Here is a 25,126-nt window from a genome sequence, read left to right on the forward strand (position 1 = left end):
GAGTCAGAAGCTCTTTTTCCTTGCCTCCATCCCCCTCCTGCCGCCCTCCTCTGTCCAGCCCCGGCTCTCTGTGCCTCCGAAGGGTCCCTTGGTGAACAGCTCCGAAGCCCCCAGGAATCTCACGTGTGTCCTGTTAAGACAAAAAGCTTGGCTGCCAAGGCCAGGGTTTTCATGGAGGGTGGAGAATGCTTTTTAGTGGTGAATGAGCAAGGGGGCAGTAGTGCTGACACCCGCAAACAGCCTTTGAGAGAGGCGGCTGATTGGCATCAGTAGAACTGCTGAGCAATTAAAAAAAAAATACTGGCTTCAAGGTGAGAGAAAAAAGAGAGAAAGGGAAGGAGGTGGGTTGTCTCTGAGGAGTTTCAAGCAAAGTTCTGTTAAGTGCCCAGAAGGTCTAAATTGATAATGCCAGACGGTTAAGATAGTCTCAAGCTGATCAATACCGTGCAGATGGAATGGAGCCTTCATTTTGGCCTGATGTTCTGCTGAATAGCTTTGCTGGGGATGCAGACCAGCTCTCTCACCCTGCTCCACAGTCCCCTCTGTGACAGCGTGTGCCGAGTCTCCAGTTCCCCAGTGACCGGTTCTGCTCTATAGGTCGGAGCTTAAAGAAGGTTCTGAAACCAAGTAGGGTCCTCATATCTGTCACTGAGGAAGAGAGCTTCCATTAGGGTCGTCCTCACTTTTCTCATCAGACAGATTGCCCCAGTTCCAGTTTTTGCCCTTTGTCTGGACTGATAGGCTTTTGCTTTGCACCTGTTGCAATTCTCACCATGAGCGCCACGCCCCCCCCCACCCCGCCATTTCACCTGTGCTGCGGGGAGTGCCTCCGTTGCTGGTGCGTTATCGGCAGAGCCATGGCCTGTTGACACAACGTGCTCCTTCTTAACCTCATCGGCTCACCCGTTCCCTCGGAGAGACTGCAGGGGAGGAACGTGTCTGTGATAAATTTGAAGAAGAAAGCTGCCAGGTGAAAAATGTGTCTGCAAGCTTTCCTGCTAAGAGGAAGGACTTGCCTTCTCTCCAGGACACTTTCTCTGGCTCCCTTCCTCTAGGAGTCCATGGAGGACCTGCTGTTAGATTACGTCTAAATTCAGCAGAACCCAACAGTTATTCTGCACATTTGGCTATAGAGCAGTCAATGCTTAGTTTCCCTAAGCTTCTAATTTTTGCATCAGTAAAATGCTTGCAAAACTCCCCTCTTCAGGTTTTGTGAGAGTGGTGCTTAGCACTGTGCCTGGTCGTGTCCTTGGGAGGGCGTGGTCCTGGGTTCTCCTGTTAGCAGTGGGCCTATTTGTCAGATACTTTCAACAAGGACCCAAGTCCTAACTGATGGGGATCCTGGGGAAGACTGTGATAGAAGGAAAGAGAAGTAGAGGAGAACTGGGTGTTTTAGTCCAGCTCTGTTAGTAATTACCGAATGATTGTGAGAAAGTTATTATCACCCCCCCCCCTGTGTTCCAGCCCTGCTGAAGTACTTCCATATCTCTACACAGGTTCCTGCATTACTCACCATACCTTGATTCACGCTGGTCCCTCAGCACAGCTGGCCTCTCTCCCTCCTGCTCTTGGCTAATTTCTTTCTTCTCTTCTTCCATGAGATCCACTCACTCCCCTGTGCTGAGTCAGGGCTCCCCCCTCCTCTACAGTACTGTGACACCTGCATTATCTCTTTTGAGGCTTCACCTTGTACACACCACTGCGAGCTTGCCGGCCTCCCTTGCTGTGCTGTAATCCCCTGGAGAGGGACAGCTCTGTCTGAAGCTCTCCATTTGGTGTCAAGACCAGAGCCCTGCTCCATAAACATTTGCAGAATGGATGCATGAATGAAAGAAGCATGAGAGAAGGGTCTCTCCACCTCCATCGTAGGTCTCAGGCAAAGGAAAAAATGAAAGAATGCATGTGAAAGGCTTTGATGAGTTGAGGCTGCCTTTCATTTTAAGTTTGTATGAGGCACAAGGTACCTTTAGTACCAGTATCTTAAGTTGGTTTCTCAGATACTAGGATTCATAAGTTTTAGTGAAACAAACCAGCATTCTTTTTGGTACTGTCCTTGGGGTACGGACCCATTCTTTGTCATAGAAACAGGACAAGCTTTATGTGGGCCAGAGGCTCTGATGTTTGAGACTGTGAACCACAAACCTTCTCGTTTCATGATGAGAGATAAGATTGTGAAAGCCTGTGCCCCTGGGAGTGAGCCCTGTTGTGACTTCCCTTTCTCGGGACATGAGTAGGTGATTGCAGGTCCCCGCTGGAGAGGACAGAAGTGGGAAAGGGGGTTTTCAAAGCAGAGGTGGGGGGAGACGGAAAAAAGGGGTCCTGGGCACAGAAGATTCACTTCACCTGCATCCTCAGCTTCATCTCATAGAGGCAGCTCAGGCAAGGAAAGAGTGAGGATTTTGGAGTTGGGCAAACCTGGGTTCGGATTCCAGCCTCACACTCGGGTCTTGGCTGCATTTCACCAGCCCTCTCACTGGAGGTTATGGTTTTCCATAGCAAGGCTTGAACTGTGGCCCAGGGTGAAACAGCCCTGGGTTTTCAATCTGTTTTGTTCTTTGCAGGGAGAAAAAAAAAAAAAGCATGTTTAACAGGGATAGCCATTCACAATGGCCAGGTCAGATGCAGAGCCATAAGATGGCCCAGAGGTGACATGAGATCATGAGTGGGTTTTGTTAATGGACACCTCTGTAGGGATACCTATATCCATACTGTGTGTGTGTGTGTGTGTGTGTGTGTATGTGTGTGTGTGTGTATATATATATATGTGTGTGTATATATATCTGGAAAAGCCCCACTGCAGCTGCCTTTGCCGTTCGAGTGAGTGCACTGTGGATCTATTATTCACCTCTCAGGTCCAGCTCCGGAGTTGTGTCGGCTCATTTTTCACTTTCTTCTGACCCTCGATGTCTCCACAAATGAGCCACCTGCTGTATCTTGGTGTGGGGGTGGAGATGTGGGGTAATGAGCCCACACGGCCGTCCTGGGCCTGTTGGCTGCTCTAAAGGGAAATTGAGGAATACTGCAAAGCCACAAATCCGAGATGTCAGCTCATAAATATGTAAGCTCCTCGCTTAGGTAATAAGCTCCTTGACAGCCAAAACTGTCATTTGCACATTCTCGTCAGCTGAACACAAAGTTCCAGTTGCCAGACTGTCCCTGGATACTGGGGACTAAAAGCTGGCGAGTTGGAGTGGGGAGGGGGAGCTGGGCTGATGGCTCTTTAAAGATCTCTAGCTGCTCTCCATGGCTCCAGTCTCCTCCCCCATCCCACCATCAGGGGGCTTTCTCTCTTAGTATTCTGATCACTAAGTGTAGGCAAAGGTTTTGCAGTGTGGCACTTGGGATGGGAAGAGGGTTGAATATGAACATGTAAACAGGGACAGGAAATAGAATTGCCAGCATTTAGCCATTGGCAACAGTGACTAAATCTGTACAAATTTTAATCTCTGTTGTATTTTGTTTAAAACTCTACCAGGAGCTTAATAAAAATCAAATCAACAGTTTAATCTATGTTTATCTAGTTTTAAAATATAGGCTTTGCAGATCAGATTCAGAGCAGGAAGCACATATTTGGTACATGAACATTGACTGAGTGCCTCATATATTATATGCACTTTGTAAGTTTAGGGGATACAAAAGTATATCAAAGAGAGGTGTGCAAAAGATACAGATTACTTCTAGAGTAACACTGTGATAAGACACAAAGTCACTCTATTAGCAAAATAATATCAGAACGTATCGAAGGAAAGGATAATTCTTTGGGTCATGGGGAAGAAGTCCCACGCAGTAGATCTGAGTCTAAAAGGATGTGTGGGGAAATGGCAGGGAGGGGGCATTTTAGGCAAGAATTGGCTTGAACCTCTTTATACACAGAAGCATGAAAGTGTATGGGGATCATGAAATTATCTTCCTATTGAAGAATGAAAACAAAATAGTTCTCAGATTCTCAAAATCGGCAGTGATTAGTAAAATATCACTTTAAATAGGAGGTTATAATGATGGTGAATTTACAACTGGTATCAGATAAGATGCAAAATTTTGTCACATTTTCACAGCTGATTGGAAACAATAGATCGTGAGTCAAGTACAAGGGAGAGGATGTAGGAATGGATCCACCTGAGGTCTGAGGCTGAGTGGGTGGGTAGTCTTCGACTGCTGGTTAACTCATTGTATCTGTGTATCAATTTCTAAAAATCATTGCTTAGAGAGGAAGAGCTGTTCAGGAGAAAGAACAGGGGACTGAGTCCAGACAACGTGATTTCTCTTGAAAAGTCAGAAAAAGTCACTGGGACAGTATCTATAGTAAAAGCACAGGATTTTATAGCATCTTTCAGGTAATTCAAAGTCTTTTTACAGTTAGTTAACAGTCTGCCTGCCAGCATTCTGTTAACCAGTTACTTTACTAAGGTACACGCCCCAAATTCATGATAGTGGGAAAATATGCTCATAAGCCCTCTAAAACACCAAAGAAGGGTGGAGTAACGTTTTAGATGCTTTTAATAGTAAGTCAAAGCGTCAGAGTGGCTACAGAAGCAGTTTAGAGCTGGGAGAGCCCTTAGGAATCCTGTGTTGTGTTGGCTTTTGAATCTTTGAAGAATGGCATTTTGGATAAGGAAACCATGCCCAGTGTCTGGGAGCAGAGTTAGTGAGAACCACAGCATTCTATGCATTGATTCTTTCATTCACAAATGTTCATGACACCCTTGTAACATGGAGGCTAAATATTTGAATAAGATACTGGTTGTATCCGCCAGGAGCTTACAGCTTTGTGAGGAGGTAAGGCATGGATGTAAAAATATCATGGGAAGTTATTTTTAAAATACAGTGAGAGAGAGCTATTGAAGTTCAGAAAATGGAAAATTATTTCCAAGGAAATGGATGTCTGTGCCCTGAAATAGAGAATTTGCTGTATTAACTCAGACTTAGATAGTCACATTTGTTTTATTTAAGAAGTTTTACGCATCCAGTAAGGGAAAAAAAGTTAGGTAAAATTGTTTGTCTTAACCTGTGTGTCTATTCTGGGGAAATGCAGAACAGGATTAAAAATGAATTGTTGAATTGTCATTTGTTGACAGCCTAATAGGAACATACTGTTCAACTACAAGAACATTATTGATTTAATTACCTTGAAAACATGATTGTGAAAAATATCTATTAAAAAAATCGAAGATTCATCAGTAAGTTAACAATAAATGTGAGCAGTATCTAAAGGTATCTGTCTCATCAGAACTACCCCAGGGATAAGCCAAGGAAATGTGGGCTTTGAGCCCCCTCTGGAGGAAAGAAAGAGAGCCCTCCCCTGCTGGACTGGCAGGAACTGGTTTCTGGTCTAAAGGTCAGAGATGGAAAAAAGAATCATCTAATCAAATGACTTTTGGAATTAACCTTATGAAACAGAAGTCTACAACCTTTAACTCATGGAGAACCCAGTGAGGGTATTTATTTCAACGGGCAACTGCAAAAGCATCCATCCCCCGAAGGCTTTCTACAACAAATGCTAGACACAGACTAATAATGAACATAGTAATCGTATTAGTTTTATGGACATAATAGCCTGTAAAACCCCATGCCACAAAATACTTTATGTATTATCATCTCTTAAGAAGCCAGCAAAACTTGAAAACAAACCCCAAAATTCTGTTTATTCATTCTATAAGCATTTATTGAGTACCTGCTGTGTGCCAGGCACCATTCTTGGTGAGAAATGAAATAAACAAAAGCCCTAGCCCACATGAAATTTACACAGGAGCAGGAGGTGTTTAGCATCAGCTCTGATCACATGCTTTTCCTCAGGGAATACAGTAGGATGAATGAGCATGTGAGTGTGGAGTCAAAGAAGCAAATATACTAGCGAATCTAAGAATTTTCTGGTAGACTGTGTCAAACCCTTTAAAAAACAATAAACAGAATCTTATTTTAGCCCCACTAAAAATAAAAATAATCACCTTCCCTACAGATGATGAAGAATCTGTTAATATAACCTGCCAGGCTTGTCTTGGAAGATATTTAGAAACCTAAATGTATCAAAATATGCCTCAGAGGATAGCCTTGCAGAATCTTTGGGCAGGAGGAATCCTTCAGTATAAATCACTTCCACGTGGACCAGTGTTTCCAAACTCTCCTATTGGGAAGCATCCGGCTGACCCTGTCAGGAAGATAGGCAGCCAGACTGTCTTCTTCAGTGCCATTGATTTGGGGCCAATTCAGTCTGTCTGTCCATCCATCCATCCATCCATCCATCCATGTTTATGTAATGCTTGGTATGGACTCAGCAATGCTGGAAACACCATTGTAGGAAAGACATGGCTCCTGATTTTATGGAACTTTTAGTGTTGTGAAGAAGACACAGGAAGTAATCAGAACAAGTTGTAAGAAGCAGTACAGCAAGTCACACTTTTGGTCTATTCCTCATCTTGACCAGGGACCACACCGGCAGGTGCCTGGCTGGTGTGAGAGACATGGCAGTAAGCTTATGTCAGCCTTTGTGCAACAGAGACAGCTTATGTCTGGTGGGAAATGATACTGTCTACACCCAATTTAAATTGTGGGCCACTTTAAACAACTGTGTTAGTTTGCTTAACATAGCATTTTGGTTTTGCATATGTGCTGGTTTTTCTAAGTGCCCCAGCACACTGCCTAATGTATCTTGGTGAGGGTAAAAATTGGTTGTCCTGCCCTGTCATTCTGGCATGAGGACACCTTGTCAGAGGAGCAACTACCAAGTAATTATCCCCAGCACGCAAAAGCTGCAGACGCACAGTTGATAGAAGAATCTAGTTTCAACTGGTGGTTTTTAGAGATGGAGATTTCCCTGACATCTGATTTAAGGTTGTAGAAGATCCCAATTTATTGATGAATATCATCCTCTTTTCTGATTTTTCTTAGCTGTAAATAAGGCCTTCCCAGCCAACAGCACAACCAGAACTCCCATTCAAGATGCCCAAGACCTGAACACATCAGATTCAATAGCACAGAGTCAGTTGCAATATTGATGAAGCCCTGGTGGGCAGTGTTCAGAGTTGACTCAGACAGTAGCAGGGCTTAGAGCAGAGGCATCTCCTTTACCTTGCCTCTTAACGATTTGTATATTAAGAAGCTTATGGGAAAGAATCTCTAAAAAAGAAACATTTAGGGTATAGCTTTCATATTAATATTTTATTGTAATAATAAGCAAGCAAACATTTCCTGGGTGTTTACTATGGGTTCTAAGGTATGTGTTCTAGGGGTTGAATCTCACAGCAACCCCACGAGGTGGGCACTCCTGCATCCTGACTCACAGCTGGGGAAGCTGTGGCACAGGAAAGTTAAGGAGCTGGGTGACAGTCATCGCAGAGCTGTGAGCATCAGAAAGAAGATCTGAACCCAGACAACCTGGCTCCACAGACTGCGCTCTGGACTGTTTCTCCTTGCTGCCTCTTCAGGGAACTCTGAAATGAAATCATTTTCATACACAGCCAAGGAAGTGGCAAAGCCAGAATCTAAACCAAGTCTCTCTGACTCCAAAGCCTGTGTTTTTCATATTGGGTTATATTATTTTCACCCGATAAAGTGACACAGAGTTTGTCTAGAAATTCCTAGTCTTTCTTGGAGGTTTTTTTTTTTTTAGTGGATCCTTATGTAGGGAATGTTGAGTAGTACCATAGCAACCTGTAAATCACAGATGTTTAATCAGTGTTCATAAAATAACATGAATAAATAAATGCATGGATAATAAGATGAAGATTTCTGTAGCTTTTTTTGGAAGTTTAAGAACAAGGAAAATTTTAATAGTTAATGCTGCTATAGACAACAGTGGGCCACACAGACAAGAGATGCCTGTGTATAGCTTACTTTTTATAAGCTATAAAATCATATAAATATATATGTACTTAGATAATAGCATCATATATGATCATATATATATATAGCATCATAATTCACTATGAGATATTTAGGTAAAGCCTAAGAATATGACGTTTTATATTTTTTCTTATATAGTTTTCTTTCTTAAAACAATAGTGTGGATCTCCTTATCTTTATGTCTTCAGCGCCCATTTACTTCTGAACCCGTTGAAATATACTCCACCTCTCCTTTAAATATGTTCAAGGTCAATGATGAACATATTAATTCTAATCCAACAGACACTTTTCATTCTGTCTCTTTTGGTTTCTTAGTAACATTAACATTGTTGACCACTTGCTCCATCTTTCCCCTCACCTCTCTGGCTGCTCCTTTTCAGTCTCCTTTGCTAGCTCCTCTTTTTCCATTGGCTCATTAAATGTTGAGGTTTCTTGTGGTCCTGTCATGAGCCACTTTCTGTTCTCATTCAACTCTGCACCTCCCTGGGCCTTCTTATCTGTTCTTACCACTTCAGTTGCCATCTTTGTGCTGAAGGCACTCTAGTTGGAAAAACGAAACCAAACCTTTTTTTTTTATAGCCAAATACTAGAAACCAAGACTGTCTATCTTGAAAATAAGTGGTTTCTGTCTATGGAGTCAAAGGCTAGCGTAAAAAGTGAAAAATCTTACATAGTTCTTAACCACATCTTGCAATTAGTCCTGCATTAGGAATCACTTCTGTGCATCTTTAAATACAGCATTGAATGGCTCTTTGCATTGGTTGTTAGTGATTTGTTTGACAGAGTAGAAGGAAAGCACAGAAATTTAAAATGTTTGCAGCCACTCTCAGTTGAATATCATTTATAAAGATAAAATGTCTCTGAAATTTTAAAAGAAATCAGTGCAAAATAAGATTCAATTTATAAAAGTCTTACATTACAAGCAATTTGTAGAAGCAGTTCTTTTGGTAAATGTAGAAATCCACACAAGGAGAAGACAATTGATTATATAACATGAATTACATTTGGTCCAACGGCACATGACTGTATTCAGACACAGCTGCGTGGCATCCTCAGCTTAGAGAACAGGCATTTTCTTCTCACACAATCTGTTCCTAGGTGCTCTGTCAGTATATAAATATTATTTTCCCTATAATAGTATCAGGGCTAGGAATTTTATTCTTAGCCAAGGATTGAGTGTCTGAAAATTATAGTTGTAATTAACAATGTGTTAGTAAAGTTGAGACAGTACTTTAAACCTATAGGGGTTTAATGTAATCATGTTCCAAATTGTGCGAAAATGGTGATCATTTAACTTAGAATGCTAACTAAGAGTCACCACAGCATAAAAAATTTCAATTTACCTATTTTAAATTTCACCCACCTAAAAATAATAGGCCCACTAAAGTAAACAATAGTTAAATGTGCAGTTTAACATGGCTCAGGTTTCTTTACAGAGTTAACCAGGAAACATGAACTAAATCGTCATTGTATTTTGATAAATTTCTCTACTGCCTACAATTCATTTAAAAATAATTTTTTTCTTTATGCTAGTTTGATTGTTAATTGTTTGAAAACTCCTTTCAAAAATACTTTTTAACTACAAGGCAAAAAAGTAATTATGAAGAGTGTAATAAAGACTTGAGTTGAGAGAGATGTGAATCTACTGCATTATCTTCATTATTATTTCTTATTATTTAATTTTTTTATTCTTCCTGCCTTCTCCCTCCTTACCCATGCTCCAGACACACACACACACACACACACACACACACACGTGTCCAGCCCCCATCAACCCCAAGTGCAGCATTAGAGAGAATAAGAGCAACAGTGGAGAAGGAGGGGTGGAGGGCATCCGTTCTTAGTGCTCAAGTCCATGTCCTGGCAGTGGAGACGTGCACCCAGCCCTACCTCCAGTTCCATTCCCAGGCTACTTCATAGCATAACTGCCTTGCACCTGTAGAAATAAACAAATAAGCAAGTAAAGTGTAGATCTTCGTTAGCAGCTCTGATGCAAATTCACAAAAAGAACTTCCCCTATAGTCTTTTTTTTTTTTTTTTTTTGTGCTGAAATCTGGAAACAAACCAGGCCCTGTAGTTGGCCATGATTACTCTAGATTCTTTCTCCTCACACAAGTTATTTTGCTCTGGAGTAATCTCTCATCTGTGCTGTCTGCTCCTTGGAGATCGCTTCTCTACTTTATTGTAAATAAAATCTGTCTCCTTTCCTCTGCTTTGGAGCCTTTGAACGTGCCTATGACAAGTGTACTCTGTTGCAGTGTGCTTTTGTCATGGTTTTCAGCCATCTGCATAGACTCCCTCCCAAATGACCTGGCAGTAGAGTAAATAGGAGAGGAGGGGATGTGAGTTTCCACCTCTCTCCCTCTAGCGGGGCTGCTGAGGTACCAGCCTTCTAAAAGACTGCCCAGGATGTGGGGCAGCAGAGAGCCAGGGGAAGGCATTCTAAGCCACTGCTGTGTCTGATTCATATTCTTTTAATGCAGAGACCTCCTTGCAAATTGTTATTCTTTGAAATAACCTACTTAATGATTTCCTCAGATTTCAACTATGCCAAGTAATTTGTTAAATAAAAAAGAAATACTGATATTAAAGGGGAAAAAAGAAATTACTTCCTTTAGCAAACAAAACTAACATATATTCAAATTTAATTAACCAAGAAGCCCCCAAACCACAGAGTGTGTCACCCAGCATTGACAATTAATTAATTCTGCTCTGAAAGAGCCACAGGTATTGAGCAAAGAGTTATGGATTAAGGCTTTATTTTCTGCTGTCCATTTCTAGCTATCACACCTTGATGGCAGCTGGCTGCTTCAGGCAACAAATTATATCTGAAGTGTGTAATTTTATGTCAGTTTTTAATTTCACATGATCAAAATATGAGGAAAGTGAGAATAAAGCACTGTTTCTTTTAAAATAAAGACATTAAAAGTGAACAGCACAACTGCTTTTCAGTGTCTTATGCTTTTCAAGATAATTTTTCTACCAAACAGCTAAGGAAGATCAATATTAAGGAAAACTGAGGAATTTGGTGGTCACCCTTGGCTTTTTTTTTTTGATTGAAGTATGGTCGATTTACAATGTTGTGTTAATTTCTAGTGTACAGCATAGTGATTCATGTATACATATATGTATTCCTTTACATATGTTTTCATTATAGGCCATTTCAAGGTATTGAATATAGTTCCCTGTGCTATACAATAGGACCTTGTTGTTTATCCATTTTATATATATAGTAGTTAGTATCTGTAAATCCCAAACTCCCAATTTATCCTTCCCCACCCCCCTCCCACACTGGGGTCACCCTTGGCTTTTAAATGGCCTCTCTGTTCATGGTAGATCATGCAGTTTCTTCCTTTTAACATTACATTAGCATGAGTAGAAATGATTTAACTAGAAACTACTGGAGTTAGCATCTAAAAGGCTGCATGATGTAATGAAAAGAACATTAGATTCATTAGATTCTTGAAATCAAATTATCTAGCATATGCTTATTCCTTGAAGGAATCTTAATTTGAGTTGGATATTTAGTTAGATATTCCTTGCACTGTAGAAGATATACATAAATGTATTGTGGACAGTTGTTTCTCAGCAGAAAACTCAGGCACTGGCATTCCACAAGGAGTGGGCTTTCATTAACCTGTGATTGTCTTTTCTCTGTCTATACATATAGGCAACTGAAATAGCTAGATTGTAAATCCATGGTTTTATTAATTCCGTTCAAGAAGACCAGCCAGTCCTTGATTAGTCATATTTATGAAAGACAGCAGTGCTGACAGTTAACTACAATCAAACACACACACACACACACACACACACACACACACACACACACACACATATAGTTTGGGATGGACTTTTCAACCTACAATTGCATTGACTTGGGTCTGATGGCCTAGGTGTTTACAATTCTTTTAATTTGTTTATTGAGCCTAATTTGCAAAGGTATGGCTCTGGAGGAGGTTAGAAGGTACATGGTTTTCTTGGTACTAAAGTAGGCTTGGGTTGAGCAGATCAGGCCAGGGTCCTAAAGATCTGCAGACAGGATGAGAAGGTCAGATGATCAGAAGGGACTGATGGCCAGAAGATCAGCAGGCACAGGGATAAGTGTGTGAAGACCTAAATGCCAATAAGGAAGAAAGTCAGAGAGATCAATTCAGGCTGGAGCAGAAGGTTTCTAAGTAGAAGTCAAATAAGCAAACAGAAGCCAAGATGCAGGAGATCAGGAAGCCAGGTTAGGAGTCTGGGAAGACCAAGATCAGGGCTTGGCACAGGCTACGTAACAGGAGCAAGAGCAGGGAGAACTGGGGCACAGCTGAGTCATCAAACCCAGGTGCCTGGCCACGGGCACCAGGTCAGACACCAGGCAAGGCTGTGCCCCACAGGGATGGGGCAGTGTGCCTGCCCCGTGCTTTGTCCTCACGCGGCGTTGTCCAGGACACCTGTAGTCAGTGCACCTTCAAGCAGAATGCCCAGAAGGCACACCTCTAGATTTCTGTGCTTTTTATCCCTGGTAAAGTTTTTGAGTGTACTAAGAATGCGTAGCTTTGCACGTCTGCTTGAAGAGAAATAATGAAATAAGGAAACCAATAGCTATAGAGTCACAAGATGAAGTGTATGTCACAGGGTGTGAAAAGCAGATTACTCAGATTGGCAGCATGTTTCTTTAGACTTCACCATCACACGTCAGTGGAGAATAAGCTTTCGTTTATTCAGTTTTCCACATCCTTCAAAGAGTGGAGTGCTCTCTCTTAAAATATGGAAGATTGATGAGGCCTGAAGCAAGATGCATCTTTCTGAGGTCACTGAGTCTCAGAAACAGAACCCCCCTGTTTCTGATGCGAGCGTGTTGTTTGGACAGCATTCGGGTCTGACTTGACTGGGTTTGCTGGACACACAGAAATAGAAAAGCCTACTACGAAAGTCCTCATGTCCTCAGGCTGCCAAAAGGGTGCGGCACCAACTTGTCAAGTTCTGGACGAGATTAAGTTCATTAGAGCAGAGGCTCCCAACCTTCTCTCAGGCCCCGGATCCCAGCTTCCTGCAGATGGCAGCTCGGCCATTAGTGAAGGCAGTCCATCAAAGCCCCTGTCACATGAAATATTAAAGGAAGCTGCCACGATCAGCCGCAGTGTCTGGCATCCTGCTGCCGAAGTGGCCTGAGGTGAGCAGAGCTTGGGGGACTGCAGAGTACTGAGCAGCTGCTATACAATGAGCTGAAAGGGCCTAACCCCTAGCAAGACAGGCGGAAGCGTCTTTCTTAAAATGTTCCAAACCCCAGTAGACACTGGGGACGCTTACCTGAGTCCTAAGAAACCACAGCATCAGCATCAGAGAGACAACGGCACATCCACCAATCAGAGATGGAGGCAAGGACGCTTCCGTCAGAGCACCGAGGCAGAGGGCCTAGGCCGGGCAGAGATTCTGCTGCTGACACGGAGTTCACGTGGCGTTCCCGAAATCCAGGTTTCCACTGCCAGGAAGTAACAAATCCATGCTTTGTTCGCCTGTTTAGCCTTCCATGCCAACGACTAATTCTCTTATTATTAAACATCTCCTGCTTTATTTGGGCATATGAAAGGTAAAGTTTCTATTTTACATGAGGAGCTTGTCTGAGCACTCTCCTAGGTGCCTGGCTTTAAGCAGAGGAAAAGGGTTTACTTTGAATAGCTTTAAAAAAAAACTAATTCGTTTATAAATGGGCTCCTTTTCACTTTTGCCTTTAGTTTTATTTTCATTTACCTGTAATATTCTCAGCCTGATGATGAAAAATCCAGACACAAATGGATTAGCAACATTCACCAATAGTACGGCTTTTAAATGTTGCTTTTTACCTTTTTTGTACCTTGAGGCATGAGTGAAGGGTGTGCTGCCCAGGTGATACAGTCCGGAAAAGCTCCCAGCCTCTCTGACCTTCTCTGTCTCGGCTGCTGTGGAGCCAAGAGAAAGTTCTCAAAAACGGCGGGTGGAGTGGGCTTTTCTCACCTCTGCAGCTAAGGAGGACTCTCCTGAGCTCAGAGCAGCCACTGGGTGACTCAGAGCTGGCTTCCATGACATGTGTAGCCTACTAATTGCATACTTCTTGTGTACATAGTTGTTATTCAGTAAATGTTGATGGATTGATGATTGGTTGATTGACTGAGTTTCCAGAGCAGTGAGATGCATTCTAAGCAGCTTCCAGCATTCTATTTGTGTCTGTGGACGGAGAGGCATGAGGCAGTGGAGGACCGTCCAGAAGAATGGGGTGTGGCAGTGGTAGTTGTATATTATTGTTCTTGTCACGCAAGGACTCACTCTGGGTTGGGATTGTAGGAACAGAGGAGCCGTTTTCGTATAATTTGCCTTTCACGTCCTAATTCTGGGCATGACCTAACTCACTCAGCTGAGACGTTTTCCCCCTGTGAGATGAGGGTATGTTGCTAGGCAACCAGATCAGTAATTGGTAAATGCTTATATATGATTTGATTTGAGTTACATAAAAAATATGTAACTGCTTTTTTTTGGACTTCACTATTAGGCAAATGGTTATTATTTGGTTTTATATTGTCCAAATAGAGTAAAATAACTGCTTGTATTTATCAAATGGCATAATAGCCTGAGGTAGTGGAACGACCCTGGGTCTAGCAGCAGAAAACTTGAATCCTAATCTCAGGTATGAGAATCCCTATTCCTGTGACTGTGGATAAAACCAGGTAACTTCTGAGCCTTCATTACTTTTTAAATCTGTGATCTGAGGTACAGATACATTCACCCTGCTTGCCTCACAGGGCTGGTGGTGGGTGGATGTGACGATATGTGGAAAATGCTTTAGAAAGAGTAAAACATCTCAAGGTCTAAGCATTTTCTAGAACTCCAGATCCTTATCTTGGGATTTTGCATATGTTGGTGTAACTTCAGGGGCTAGATCAATTCAGAAGCCCTGAGTGGGCTCACACTAGCCCTTCATCAAGGTGCAAAGAGAGCTGTGGGGCAGAAAATGAGCTACAGAAGAAAGGAAACGTATATCCTTCAGTGAGTTAATAATGCAGTGATGCAGGCATGGTAAACAATCTTATGGTTCCCAGGAGGGAAAGGGGGTGGGAAGGGATAAATTGAGAGTTCGAGATTTGCAAATATTAACTAGTATATATAAAGTAGATAAACAACAAGTTTCTTCTGTATAGCACAGGGAACAATATTCAATATCTTGTAGTAACCCATAATGAAAAAGGATATGAAAATGAATCTATGTATGTATATGTACGACTGAAACATTATGCTGTACTCCAGAAATGGACACAACATTGTAAACTGACTATACTTCGATTTAAAAAATTAATTAAAAAATAGTGCAGTGATGGAGGCACACTAATAACATACAGAAGCGAAGACCACACTGCAAAGCAGCATCTCGTTAAGTGTTAAAACCTAAGTCACATACTCTCAAGACCAATTGCCGAGGGCTGAGGTTGTTGATGAGGGCAACTTGTAGATGCCTTGATGAATGGGGACATTTTTAAGAGGAGAATAAGGGTAAATTCATAGGGATGATCACTATGGGTTGATGCTTTGCAGAAAGTTGCAAAAATCAATCTGCTTTCAAATTATAACTATGTCTGGCTGTAGTGTTTTAACACAATGTTGTCTGAGGTTCATGGTCAGCCACATTTTGCCCCCAGCAGTAAACATTTTATTTGATGTTGTGTCATGAGTTATCTTCCTGCACTAATGAAATGGATAATTTGCATAAAAATCAGAAACACCCCAAGACCCATATGCTTTTCAGTCTCTGAAGACATGGAAATGACCTCTGTGACAGCCAGTTAGAAAATGGAAAGGTGAAGGAGGACACTCTTTATTCTCTGTTTGGAGACTTTCCAAAATGACTCACATGCTCCCTGGCAGTGCCAGAATACTTTTAAATAGGCGTTACTGCAAAATGAAGCATAACTTGTGTTTTTTTACGTGTAGATGGATATCTTAACTGTTGCCAGAAGCTTTGCCTCAGACCACTGGTTCTTGTCACATATCTGCCCTATTTATAATCTGTTTTATTTTTGTCTACCCCCTGTGTCACTGACCCCATGGATTTCCTGGGAGCTGCTGTGATCTGTCACGTCATTTCTCATTATCAGACAGTCTTAATCCTCAGAGCATTGAAATATTTTACAATGGCACACAAGCCATCGTAGCCCGTGGCAGCCTCAGCCATTGTCACATTAAATTGCAGCTCAGATTGTCTTCCACATGCTGACGGTGGCGATTTTACTGCTCTCATCCCCCTCCTGGGTCAGGACCCTTTCTGGGCAGCAGATGCAGCGGTTCTGAGGGTCTCACCCTGCCCTCCTTGGGAGCAGTTTTTCAGTTGCTATCTCACCAATCAATTACTTGGGTCCAATTTAGTAGAGCTTAAATGACCTCTTAATTTTTATAAACCTTTTCCCACCTATTCGAGCATCTCACAGTTGAATACCTCCCTCAGACAGGATGAAATGCTCTCAGGATGTGGTTAGCAACACATGGTGCCTAGACTTTTTTTAAAGGACAGGGAATCCTTTAAAACCAGCTGTACTGCCTGATATTCCTGCCTGATACTCCCTAAGGAAAGTTCCATTCTTCATGAAGCTAATCATTCTGAAAATACTGTTAGGTCAATATTTTTGTAATCCCTAGACACGAAGGGTGGTAGACCCCAATTTAATTCTCATGAGATGCACGTAGAACAAAGGAATTTCCACTCAGACTCTCCATAATCCTGAAAAATCCAAGGTCAAATAGTCTATCACACAAATGCCAAAAAAAAAAAAAAAAGTCAGAAAAACCCCTTGAGCTCCCCCTCTGATGTATATAACTGAGGCCTCAGACTCTCCCGCACTTAAGCCAATTAAATTCACTAGATGATTATTTATCTCTTTTAGATCTGGGTAGATGTGGCCAATGAGAACAAGGAACCGTCCCATGTGAAGGTCATCCAATTCTCAACTGATTCCTGAATTCAGATGCCATCATATTGATGTGTTAGGGTAATTGTCTCCCGTGTGGGATGTGTAAGGTATGGGAGGGGAGTAGAGCCCAGAGGGAAGAATCGAGCTCACTAGGTTTAAATTCTTGCTGAGTTCATGCTGTTTCCCTTCTCTTGATAATGCGGAACAAGAAGCCACTTTCTTCATAGGTGTTCAGTGAATATTAATTTCATCTTTTTAGCAAAGCTACCTTTTTTTCTTGAAATAAGACTCAGGATTAAATGAAGCCAGTGGATGTTTAAAGATGTACGCAGGGAAGAATGGCTCTAGGAAATCTGGGATACTATCCATGGTAAGAATGAGACAACTAAATATTGCTTCTAATAGCTTTTTAGATTAATATTGTTTGAAATCTTATGAAACAATCCACTCATCTGTTCTTTTCCCTACGATAAAAAAGAACTTGTAAGGCATTCATGGTACAAAGTACACTTCTAACCAAAATGTCTTTACCTTTTCAGTTCTTTCACGACTGCTTCTCCTTCATGTCACTGAATAATACAATTATACATGAATGATTTCTGTGCCTTAACCTTCTCCTATCTGCATGTCATTGAAGTGCTATACAAAAAGAGCAGAGGCTGCTGACTTCCAAGAAATCAGAATATATAAAATAGAGATCAGACAGCTGGTGATGATAATCTCGAAATTAAAATAAAATGTTCCTAGACAATATATAGCTCTAAAGTGTGATTTCTATTAATTTCTAAATTCTAGAATTTCCTAAGATACTTATTTTAATACATGCTTTAAGAAGAAAATAATTCTTAAATGAATTCTCCAAAGAATTGTCCCCATTACTGTTTTTCTGCATTAATGCCAACTGAGGCTTCCCTAAATGGAATAGAGATTCCAGGAATCATTTCAGAATCCCTGTGTTGGAAGAGACTTCGGAAATCATCTGATTTTTCCCAGTGCATGTTTTCATCTCCCTGATTTTCCCTACTTTTGGTTTTCTAGCCACTACTTGGACACTTGCAGTGACAGACTCTCACTATGTCATGAAGCAGATCCATCACTAATGGGTTGGTCCAGTTTTCAGAAAGATGCCCCTTTCACTTATAAACCCAAATATGCCTTTCACCTTCCTGTTCATATTTGACCTGTCTGCTCACACTTCACCTGTTTTGCTACCTGTTTAAAGATGATCTGGTGCAGTATGGGGCTCATAGACCTGGATTCAGTCTCAGCTCCACTACTTACTACTTACTGTTCTGTTCCTTTAGGGTACCGTCTATTAAGTACTTCCTGTGTACTAAACCCTTTACATGCATTCTTATTTAATTTTCACTAAAAGCCTGTAAAGGTAGATAATATTTTTGTTCTATCTTACTATGCAGAAACTGAGGCTTGATGATCATGTTATAATAATGATAATGATGATGACAGTATTATTGAATACCAATCATATGCTAGGTGCTATGCTAGGCTCTTCATAGGCATTATACCATTATCAGAATTTAAATAACTGGCCTATTATCTACCTAGTGTCTGAAGAAGCTGGGTGTTCAAATTCAGGTCAGATACTCAAAAGACTCTGGATTTAACTCTTTAAGCCTCATTCCTTTGTCTGTTCAGTGGGATTACTATTACCTTCCTCACAAAGTTTTCTGAGATTCAAACTAATGGCCTATGAAATGATGTAGCATTCTTGCTTGAAAAATACTTCCTGTCACATCTCATTTATTCATTTCTTTAAAGGCAGCTTTTTAGAAGACCCTTCCTTCCCCTTTCTCTAGGTTTATGTTTTCCAGGATAAATGTCTCCAGTTCTTTCAGTCTTTGGTCAGTCATTGAACAAATATGTGTCAGCACTCTGCCCAGTTGGAACATACACTCTAGGGAGGACACAGACAGTAAACAATAAATCTGATAACTCAGTGAATCCTCTCCCATGTGAGAAGAGAGTAAGTGCCACAGTGGGGAGGGTGGATGGTGAGGCACGTGGGGTAAGTGAAATTAGGACGCTGGGAGCCACTTACTGTGGCTGTGTAACCAGTTACCCCAAAACTTAGTGGCTTAAAGCAACAATGATGGTTTATTATACCTCTTGGTTTCTGGAGCTCAGAGATTCGGACAAGACATAGTGGAGGTGGCTTATGTCTGCTCCACGATGCCTTGGGCCTTGGCCGGAAGACTTTACAGATGGCAACTGGAATCAACAAAAGGGTCATTTACTCACATGTCTAGTAGTTGACGCTGGTTGTCGACCGAAGTCCTCAGTTCTTCTCCACGTGACCTGTTCCATGTGACCTGGGCTTTCTCACACTGCAAAGGCTGAGTTCCAAGGGCGACAGAGCCAGGTAGAAGCTATATTTCCTTTTATAACCTAAACCCATTGACCATACAACATCATTCTCACTATATTCTGTTGGTCAAGGCAATTTTCAAGTTCCACACTGGTTCCAAGAGAAGGAAAATAGGACAGAAACCCAACAGGCTACCGCCTCTTCTAAGCTGCCTTTCAGTGTCACTCACTTCTCTCTGTCTCTGCATTTGGACTGGGAACCTCCAACTGGTGGGGCAGTGGGAACCACAGCAACTCCTTGGTCCTTCTGCCACCATCCAGAAGAACCCTAATGTGAATGGATAAACACCACCTTTCAGTTCCTAGCAGACCATCATCTTCCCCCTTCAATTCTGCTATGTCTGTAGGCAGCCCAGCTGAAAGCAGTAAGGGGTCTTTGAGCAGAGGCGCAAGTGTCAGAAGCCTGTGATGCCTGCTGACACCTCCGGATGAGTCACTGTTTGTCCAGGGAGAGACTCTCACAGAAGAGTGAAAACTGCCAAGAGACGCACCAGACCAGTCATTGAATAATTCCATTCCATCCTCATTTTTAGCAAGAAACACCAGGAAGGGTGGCAATGAGAGCATGAAAAAAAATTAGTCCTAGTTTTTTCCTCTTGCCGACTGGAAAAAGAGAACACTGGCAATCTAGCGCCCTTCATTTTTCATCATGCTAGAGTACAGTCCCTGTAGCGTTCCTTAACATGGTAGTGGGGCTGTCGCGGTATCATTCCTCACGTAGCCCGTTCCTCTGTGTTTCACTCCTGTGAAATAGATGTTCAGTTTTACAGCTAAGAAAAATTCAGCTTCGAAGCAGTCATTCTATTTGCTATATTTATACAGCGGCCATTTTGTAGCTCAGGGGATTTGTCAAAAGCATGGCCATTACTGATACAAAATTAAAACTAGCCAGTCCAGATCTTAAGATTCAGATATTAAGATGGAAGGCACGGAGAAGGAGGTGCCAAAAAAAAAATGCTGACTTCATCTTTTTGACCTACCTCGCTTGTGATCTGTTTTGCAATTGGTAAGAACAGGGGACGGATTATAAGGTTTTGATCTGTAGTACAAGGTCATGGCAGTCCATTTGCTTTAAGTAGCAGGTTCAATGTTTGATGGCCTTTGATAAGGAAACTGGAATTCTTAGAACAAGAGTGTAGCGTGAAAACATCAAGAATGAATCCAGAAATGGGTCTGTCATAGTCTGTGAAATTTCTTTGTCTCATGTCGCCCCTCTCATTTGCTCCTCTTTTCTATGGCGAGATTATTGTGTGTTAGGTGTTGCAGGACCTTTGAGTGATGGAGGATGTGATGTGAACAACCACTGTTATTTATGATGCTAGCGTCCTCCCTCCCACGTTTCCCTGTGTGTGTCCTCTGTCACCTTTGTTGGTCCTGGCCCCTCACCCCTGCACGTGCCATGAGTTGCATTTTGTAGTGAAAGACCGCCCTGCACAAAAGCCTGCTTCCTGCACGAGCAGCGCCTGGTCTCAGCGCCCTGCACCTGGGCTGGCGTTTATTCTGATTTGGTGTTATGTTTCCAAAACACTCAGATTTCTACTTCCCCACTGCACTGGGGAATGTGTTTTTTCTTCCACAACCACATACACTTAGTGCCTTGAGTGGTCACCACCTGGTTCTTTCATCAGACTGGTTTGGATTTTACAAGGTGTTACAGTTTCTAAAAAACTCCTACGGTCTCTCACCCTTGAGTTAACACCAGAAGTTATGGAATGATTCACCTAGTAGGTGTTGCTTATCCCCAAAGTGCCCAGCTCTCTTGATGCTGAAGCGGAGTGTTTGTGGATAACAAATAATTCTCTGTAAACTGCAGTTCCGTGATGCTGTGGTGTTGTTCTGCCATAGAAGTGAGTGGGCAGCTCCCTGGGGTCACCCTGTTGCTGTAAGGGGCTACCGCTGGGCACTCGGAGGGAGAAGAGAGAACCGTGAAGCTGCAGTAAGAACCAGGGAGTTTCTTTAAGAGAAGGAACATCAAGCAACCCTAGTATATCTGATACCCTACTTTTTCCTTTATTGAGCTTGTTCTGAATTTTTCCCTTCAGAGCTGCCCAGAAGTTAAACCTATCTTCTAAGAAGAAGAAACATCGACCTTCCACTTCCTCTGCTGCCGAGCCACCCCTCTTTGCCACCAGCTTCAGTGGGATCCTGCAGACGTCCCCTCCCCCGGCCCCACCCTGCCTGCTGAGAGCCGTTAACAAGGTGAAGGACACACCAGGCCTGGGCAAGGTAGGCACCATGCGTCTTGGCGCTGGCTCCCCTCGTGCGTGGGGCCCTGCATCCGGGGAAGGAAGAGAATGAGGGCTCGGTTTGCTTGTGAAAACAAGGTGACAGGGAGGAAAGGAGATAAAGTGAAATTCGTTTGGAAGTACCGTAAAATTTTCTTTGGTTATATATACTCAGTAGTAAATAAGACATTCCAATTATTGGAGATCCAGTTTGATTTTGGCAGAAAAAAACCCAGCGTTGTATTATTTGACAGAACTGCAACCAATTAAAGAAAAGACCCCAAAACACAAGACTGAAGACAGAGGCAGGAGGCCAAGAGACTCAGTACAGGAATAAGACAGAAAGATGCCTCGTAATTCCCTGGTGACATTTTCATTTTTTCTCTCCTTCAGAGAAATCACAACTTCTACTTTTGAACCAGACCACTGACAGGATTTCTGGGGAGCATTTTCAGTTGCACCATTCTAGCCAAGAAATGCAATTTTGAATTTTTACAAATCCTCAGAGATGAGGAACACTGTCATGAGGTGTCAGAACAGCATCACAAGACGTTGCCCAGCTGTGTTTGGGATAACTTAGTTTTTAAATGTCATCTCTAAACTCTCTCTTCTGAGAGAAACATCTGCATGAAGTAACTTATGGCTTACTCTTCAATTGGTAAATAATCTGGAACTGATAGAAACATTTAGCTGAAGCAGCTAAAGGTGGCTGCTTTCTTTCTTTTACTTTCATCAGAAGTAGGATGATGCAAACGATCTTGCCAGTGGCTCATCTTGGGAAGTTGCAGGTCTTGCTGAAGGGACTGGCTGCTAAATCCTAGATGAGGGTTTTATTTCTTTAGGATATTGATTCCCTTTCTCCTTGACCCTCAGCGTGGTTATTCCCAGGCTCATAGCCTCAGCTTAACTCAGAGGTCCTTCTGGAGTTCACCCTGGCACCCTCTGCCCTTCTTCCTTCGTGCTTCTCTCATTTTTGGATTTCTCCTGCCCCTTCCATGCTCTCCCACCCCCAATTTCACCACCCACTGGGAAGGTGCTAACTTGCTACATCATTCTTTTCAACAGTGCTTGCATTTTAAGATTATGTTGAATAGAGTGATGCTTATTCTAATGCATAGCATCCAATCCTGGAATTTTCCATGGCATTGGGCAGGACTTTCCCAGGCCCAGAGGTAAAACAGGAAACAAGGCAGCAGGGCAATGGCCTGGGCTCAGTCTGCAAGGGCTGCTGTAGCATTGCTGGCCATGGAAGGTGATGGAAAAAACCATCTGACCAGGACTCCCATGGGTGGGAGCGGCTGAGGAAGGGCCATGGCACCCCCATGGGGGCATGTTATGTTCATAACAGATGGCTGATAGACTGCCCTCTAAGATGGGTGGGTACAAGTAACTGTGGGACTTTTAAAATTAAAAAAAAAATTTAATTGTGGTAAGGTACACATAACCTAAAATTTACCGTCTGAACCATTTTTAAGTGTACGTGGACTTTGGTTTTGCTAAGAGGAGTTTGGAACTTTAATGCCAGAGCTGAAGTGCCCTGGACAAAGGGACATCGAACTGCCATTCCAGTCTCCTCTTGTCTTCTGCTCTGAGAGACATCCTCCTTCTCTTCTGAGTACATGTGAGCCAGTATTTAAATGCTGTCACTCTAAAGAGGTACCAGGCTATCAGCCAACCTGGGCACTCATACACCCCAATATGCCCCTGTCTAGGACACCTTGAAATGAGCCACATAAGAAACTGTCTTCCGGCATTTATAACAATGACCCAGTCTGTGGTTCCTAAAAGGGCCAATTCAGATACAGATGGGCCTGGACCCCAAGGCTAGGGCTTTCTGTCCCCTTCTTCCCCAATCCTGACCCCTCTCCCTGGAATTCTGAGACAAGGAGATCTGGGCACTAGGCAGGGGCTGAGCCAGCAGGAAGAGTGTTAACAGCCAGGATGACCCAGCACTGGCACCAGCATCGTCTGGAGGGCACTAGTGCCATCTGACTTCACGGTGTACTCTGTGTAGTGGCCAGACTGAAGTATAAGTACAAGTAAGATAAGCAGCCTAGGACCAGGTATAACTACATTTAACCTTATGCTCATTTGTAAACTAAAGCTTACAAATCATACACTTATTTTTCAATGGAATATGCTATCCCCCCCACTCATTTGCAATCCAATGTGCTCTTCAGAATGGGAGAGGGTAACTTTAACCAGCCAGGAAGGACAAGGAAGTGTTAGTCCAAAGAAGTGTGTCAAGGATGGGGTCCCCAGGCTGGGTATCACAGAAGATAAGATCAGGTATGACTTCTGTCTGGCCAGTGGCCACATGGCAGCTGCCCTGCTGAGCACGGGGCCGGGGACATGGGTGGAGAGAAATGACAGCGCAAGAGGGGTGCTCTCTGGAAGGCAGCGTAATCATATATTTCACTTGAAGAGAGCTCCTTCAGCATCCCTGCCCTCCTGCCTCCTCTCTCTAAGGAGCATCCACTTCACAGGATGTAAGAAGGCCTTGACTCTGCTGCGTGGCCCTGAACTTAGCGGAGTCCCATTTCCCAGACTCAGCTCCCCCCACCCCGCTCCATACTCCACTCTAATGAGGAGCTGCAGTTCCCACCCCGCCCAAATGGAAAAATTCCTGGTCAACTGATCTCTTTTACATGATTTACATATTAGCATCTCAAAGAAATACAATGGAGCTTAATATAGAACATAAAGAATTGGTGCTCTATGTAAATCATCGCCTTTGAAGTAGAAAATCTTGACTGAATTGCCAGAAAAGCTTAATTATTTCACCTGAGCTGGGGGTCTCCTGAGGTGGGGGCAGGGAGCCAGCCCAGCCCAGCCCCTCTTCTCATGCCTCAAGCACCCAAGGACTTTCTTGGGAGATCTGTGGATTGGCCTTGGTGGGTTTCTTTAGAGCTACCCTCTTGTTTGTAGACAAGAAAACTGAGGTCCCAAGAGAGCAGGAGATGTTCCCGTGCCTCGTGAGTCAAGCCCAGGGGTCAGGACCTGTAAGACGTTTTACTTTCTGTGTCTCACTGGGCTGCTGCTGGATATACATGACCTTTAAAAATTTGCGTGGAGAAAGAATACAATAGGGCCATGAATAAATTGGGAGCCAGTTACCTTCATCCAGTGGAAAGGACACCCAGCCTTTCTCAGAGTCATGGTCCAGAAAAGGCAGTGACTGGCAAGGGTGGATACACTGCCACTCAGAGACACCCACCCACACTCCCTCTCCCTCCCACCCCTGGCTGTTTCCAGCAGCAGCTGCCCCTACCCTCCAGCCAGAGTCCTTGCTGGCCACTGAGCACTTCTTGAGGCAAAAGCTTTTCTGGGGGCCCTGGTGATGGAGGAGCTTGAGGTTAACTTTAGTACACTTGGATCTGAAGCACAGCACACATGCGACACAGGAAACATCTTAGCACCTCCAGCACCTAGAGCAGTACCTGGCACACAGCAAATATTTATTGAGAAACTTCTGTGTGTCAGGCCCTGTCTGGGCACCAGGCTTACAGTGAGGGACAGACAGACAGAATGCCTGTGCCCACATCCCTTACAATCTAGTCATGACAACAGGCAGTCTTGGACATCTCACTGACTCATACCAATATGAAGGACAATTTGACTTAAGGAAAAGTTGGAATCACCTACTTACTTAATGTAACTGTCTTACTTTCAAGTTACATAAAGAAGCAATGCTACTAAGTGGTCATGCAGAGACATTGTTAATGAATAGATAAAGATAATTAGTGGATCAAAGCA

General features: G+C 42.9%; 1 protein-coding gene across 5 annotated transcripts in view; it reads left to right on the plus strand.

Moving 5' to 3' along the window:
* Positions 1–25,126, plus strand: part of KIF26B (kinesin family member 26B) — a 419,829-nt gene that overhangs the window by 271,745 nt on the left and 122,958 nt on the right. For all 5 annotated transcript variants that reach the window (XM_072948623.1, XM_072948625.1, XM_072948626.1 and 2 more), the window contains one exon: positions 21,188–21,371. In XM_072948623.1, coding sequence (XP_072804724.1) covers positions 21,188–21,371 — 184 coding nt within the window. The remainder of the gene's footprint in view (positions 1–21,187; positions 21,372–25,126) is intronic.

The sequence above is a fragment of the Vicugna pacos genome, chromosome 23 (assembly GCF_048564905.1).
Source record: "Vicugna pacos chromosome 23, VicPac4, whole genome shotgun sequence".
NCBI lineage: Eukaryota > Metazoa > Chordata > Mammalia > Artiodactyla > Camelidae > Vicugna > Vicugna pacos.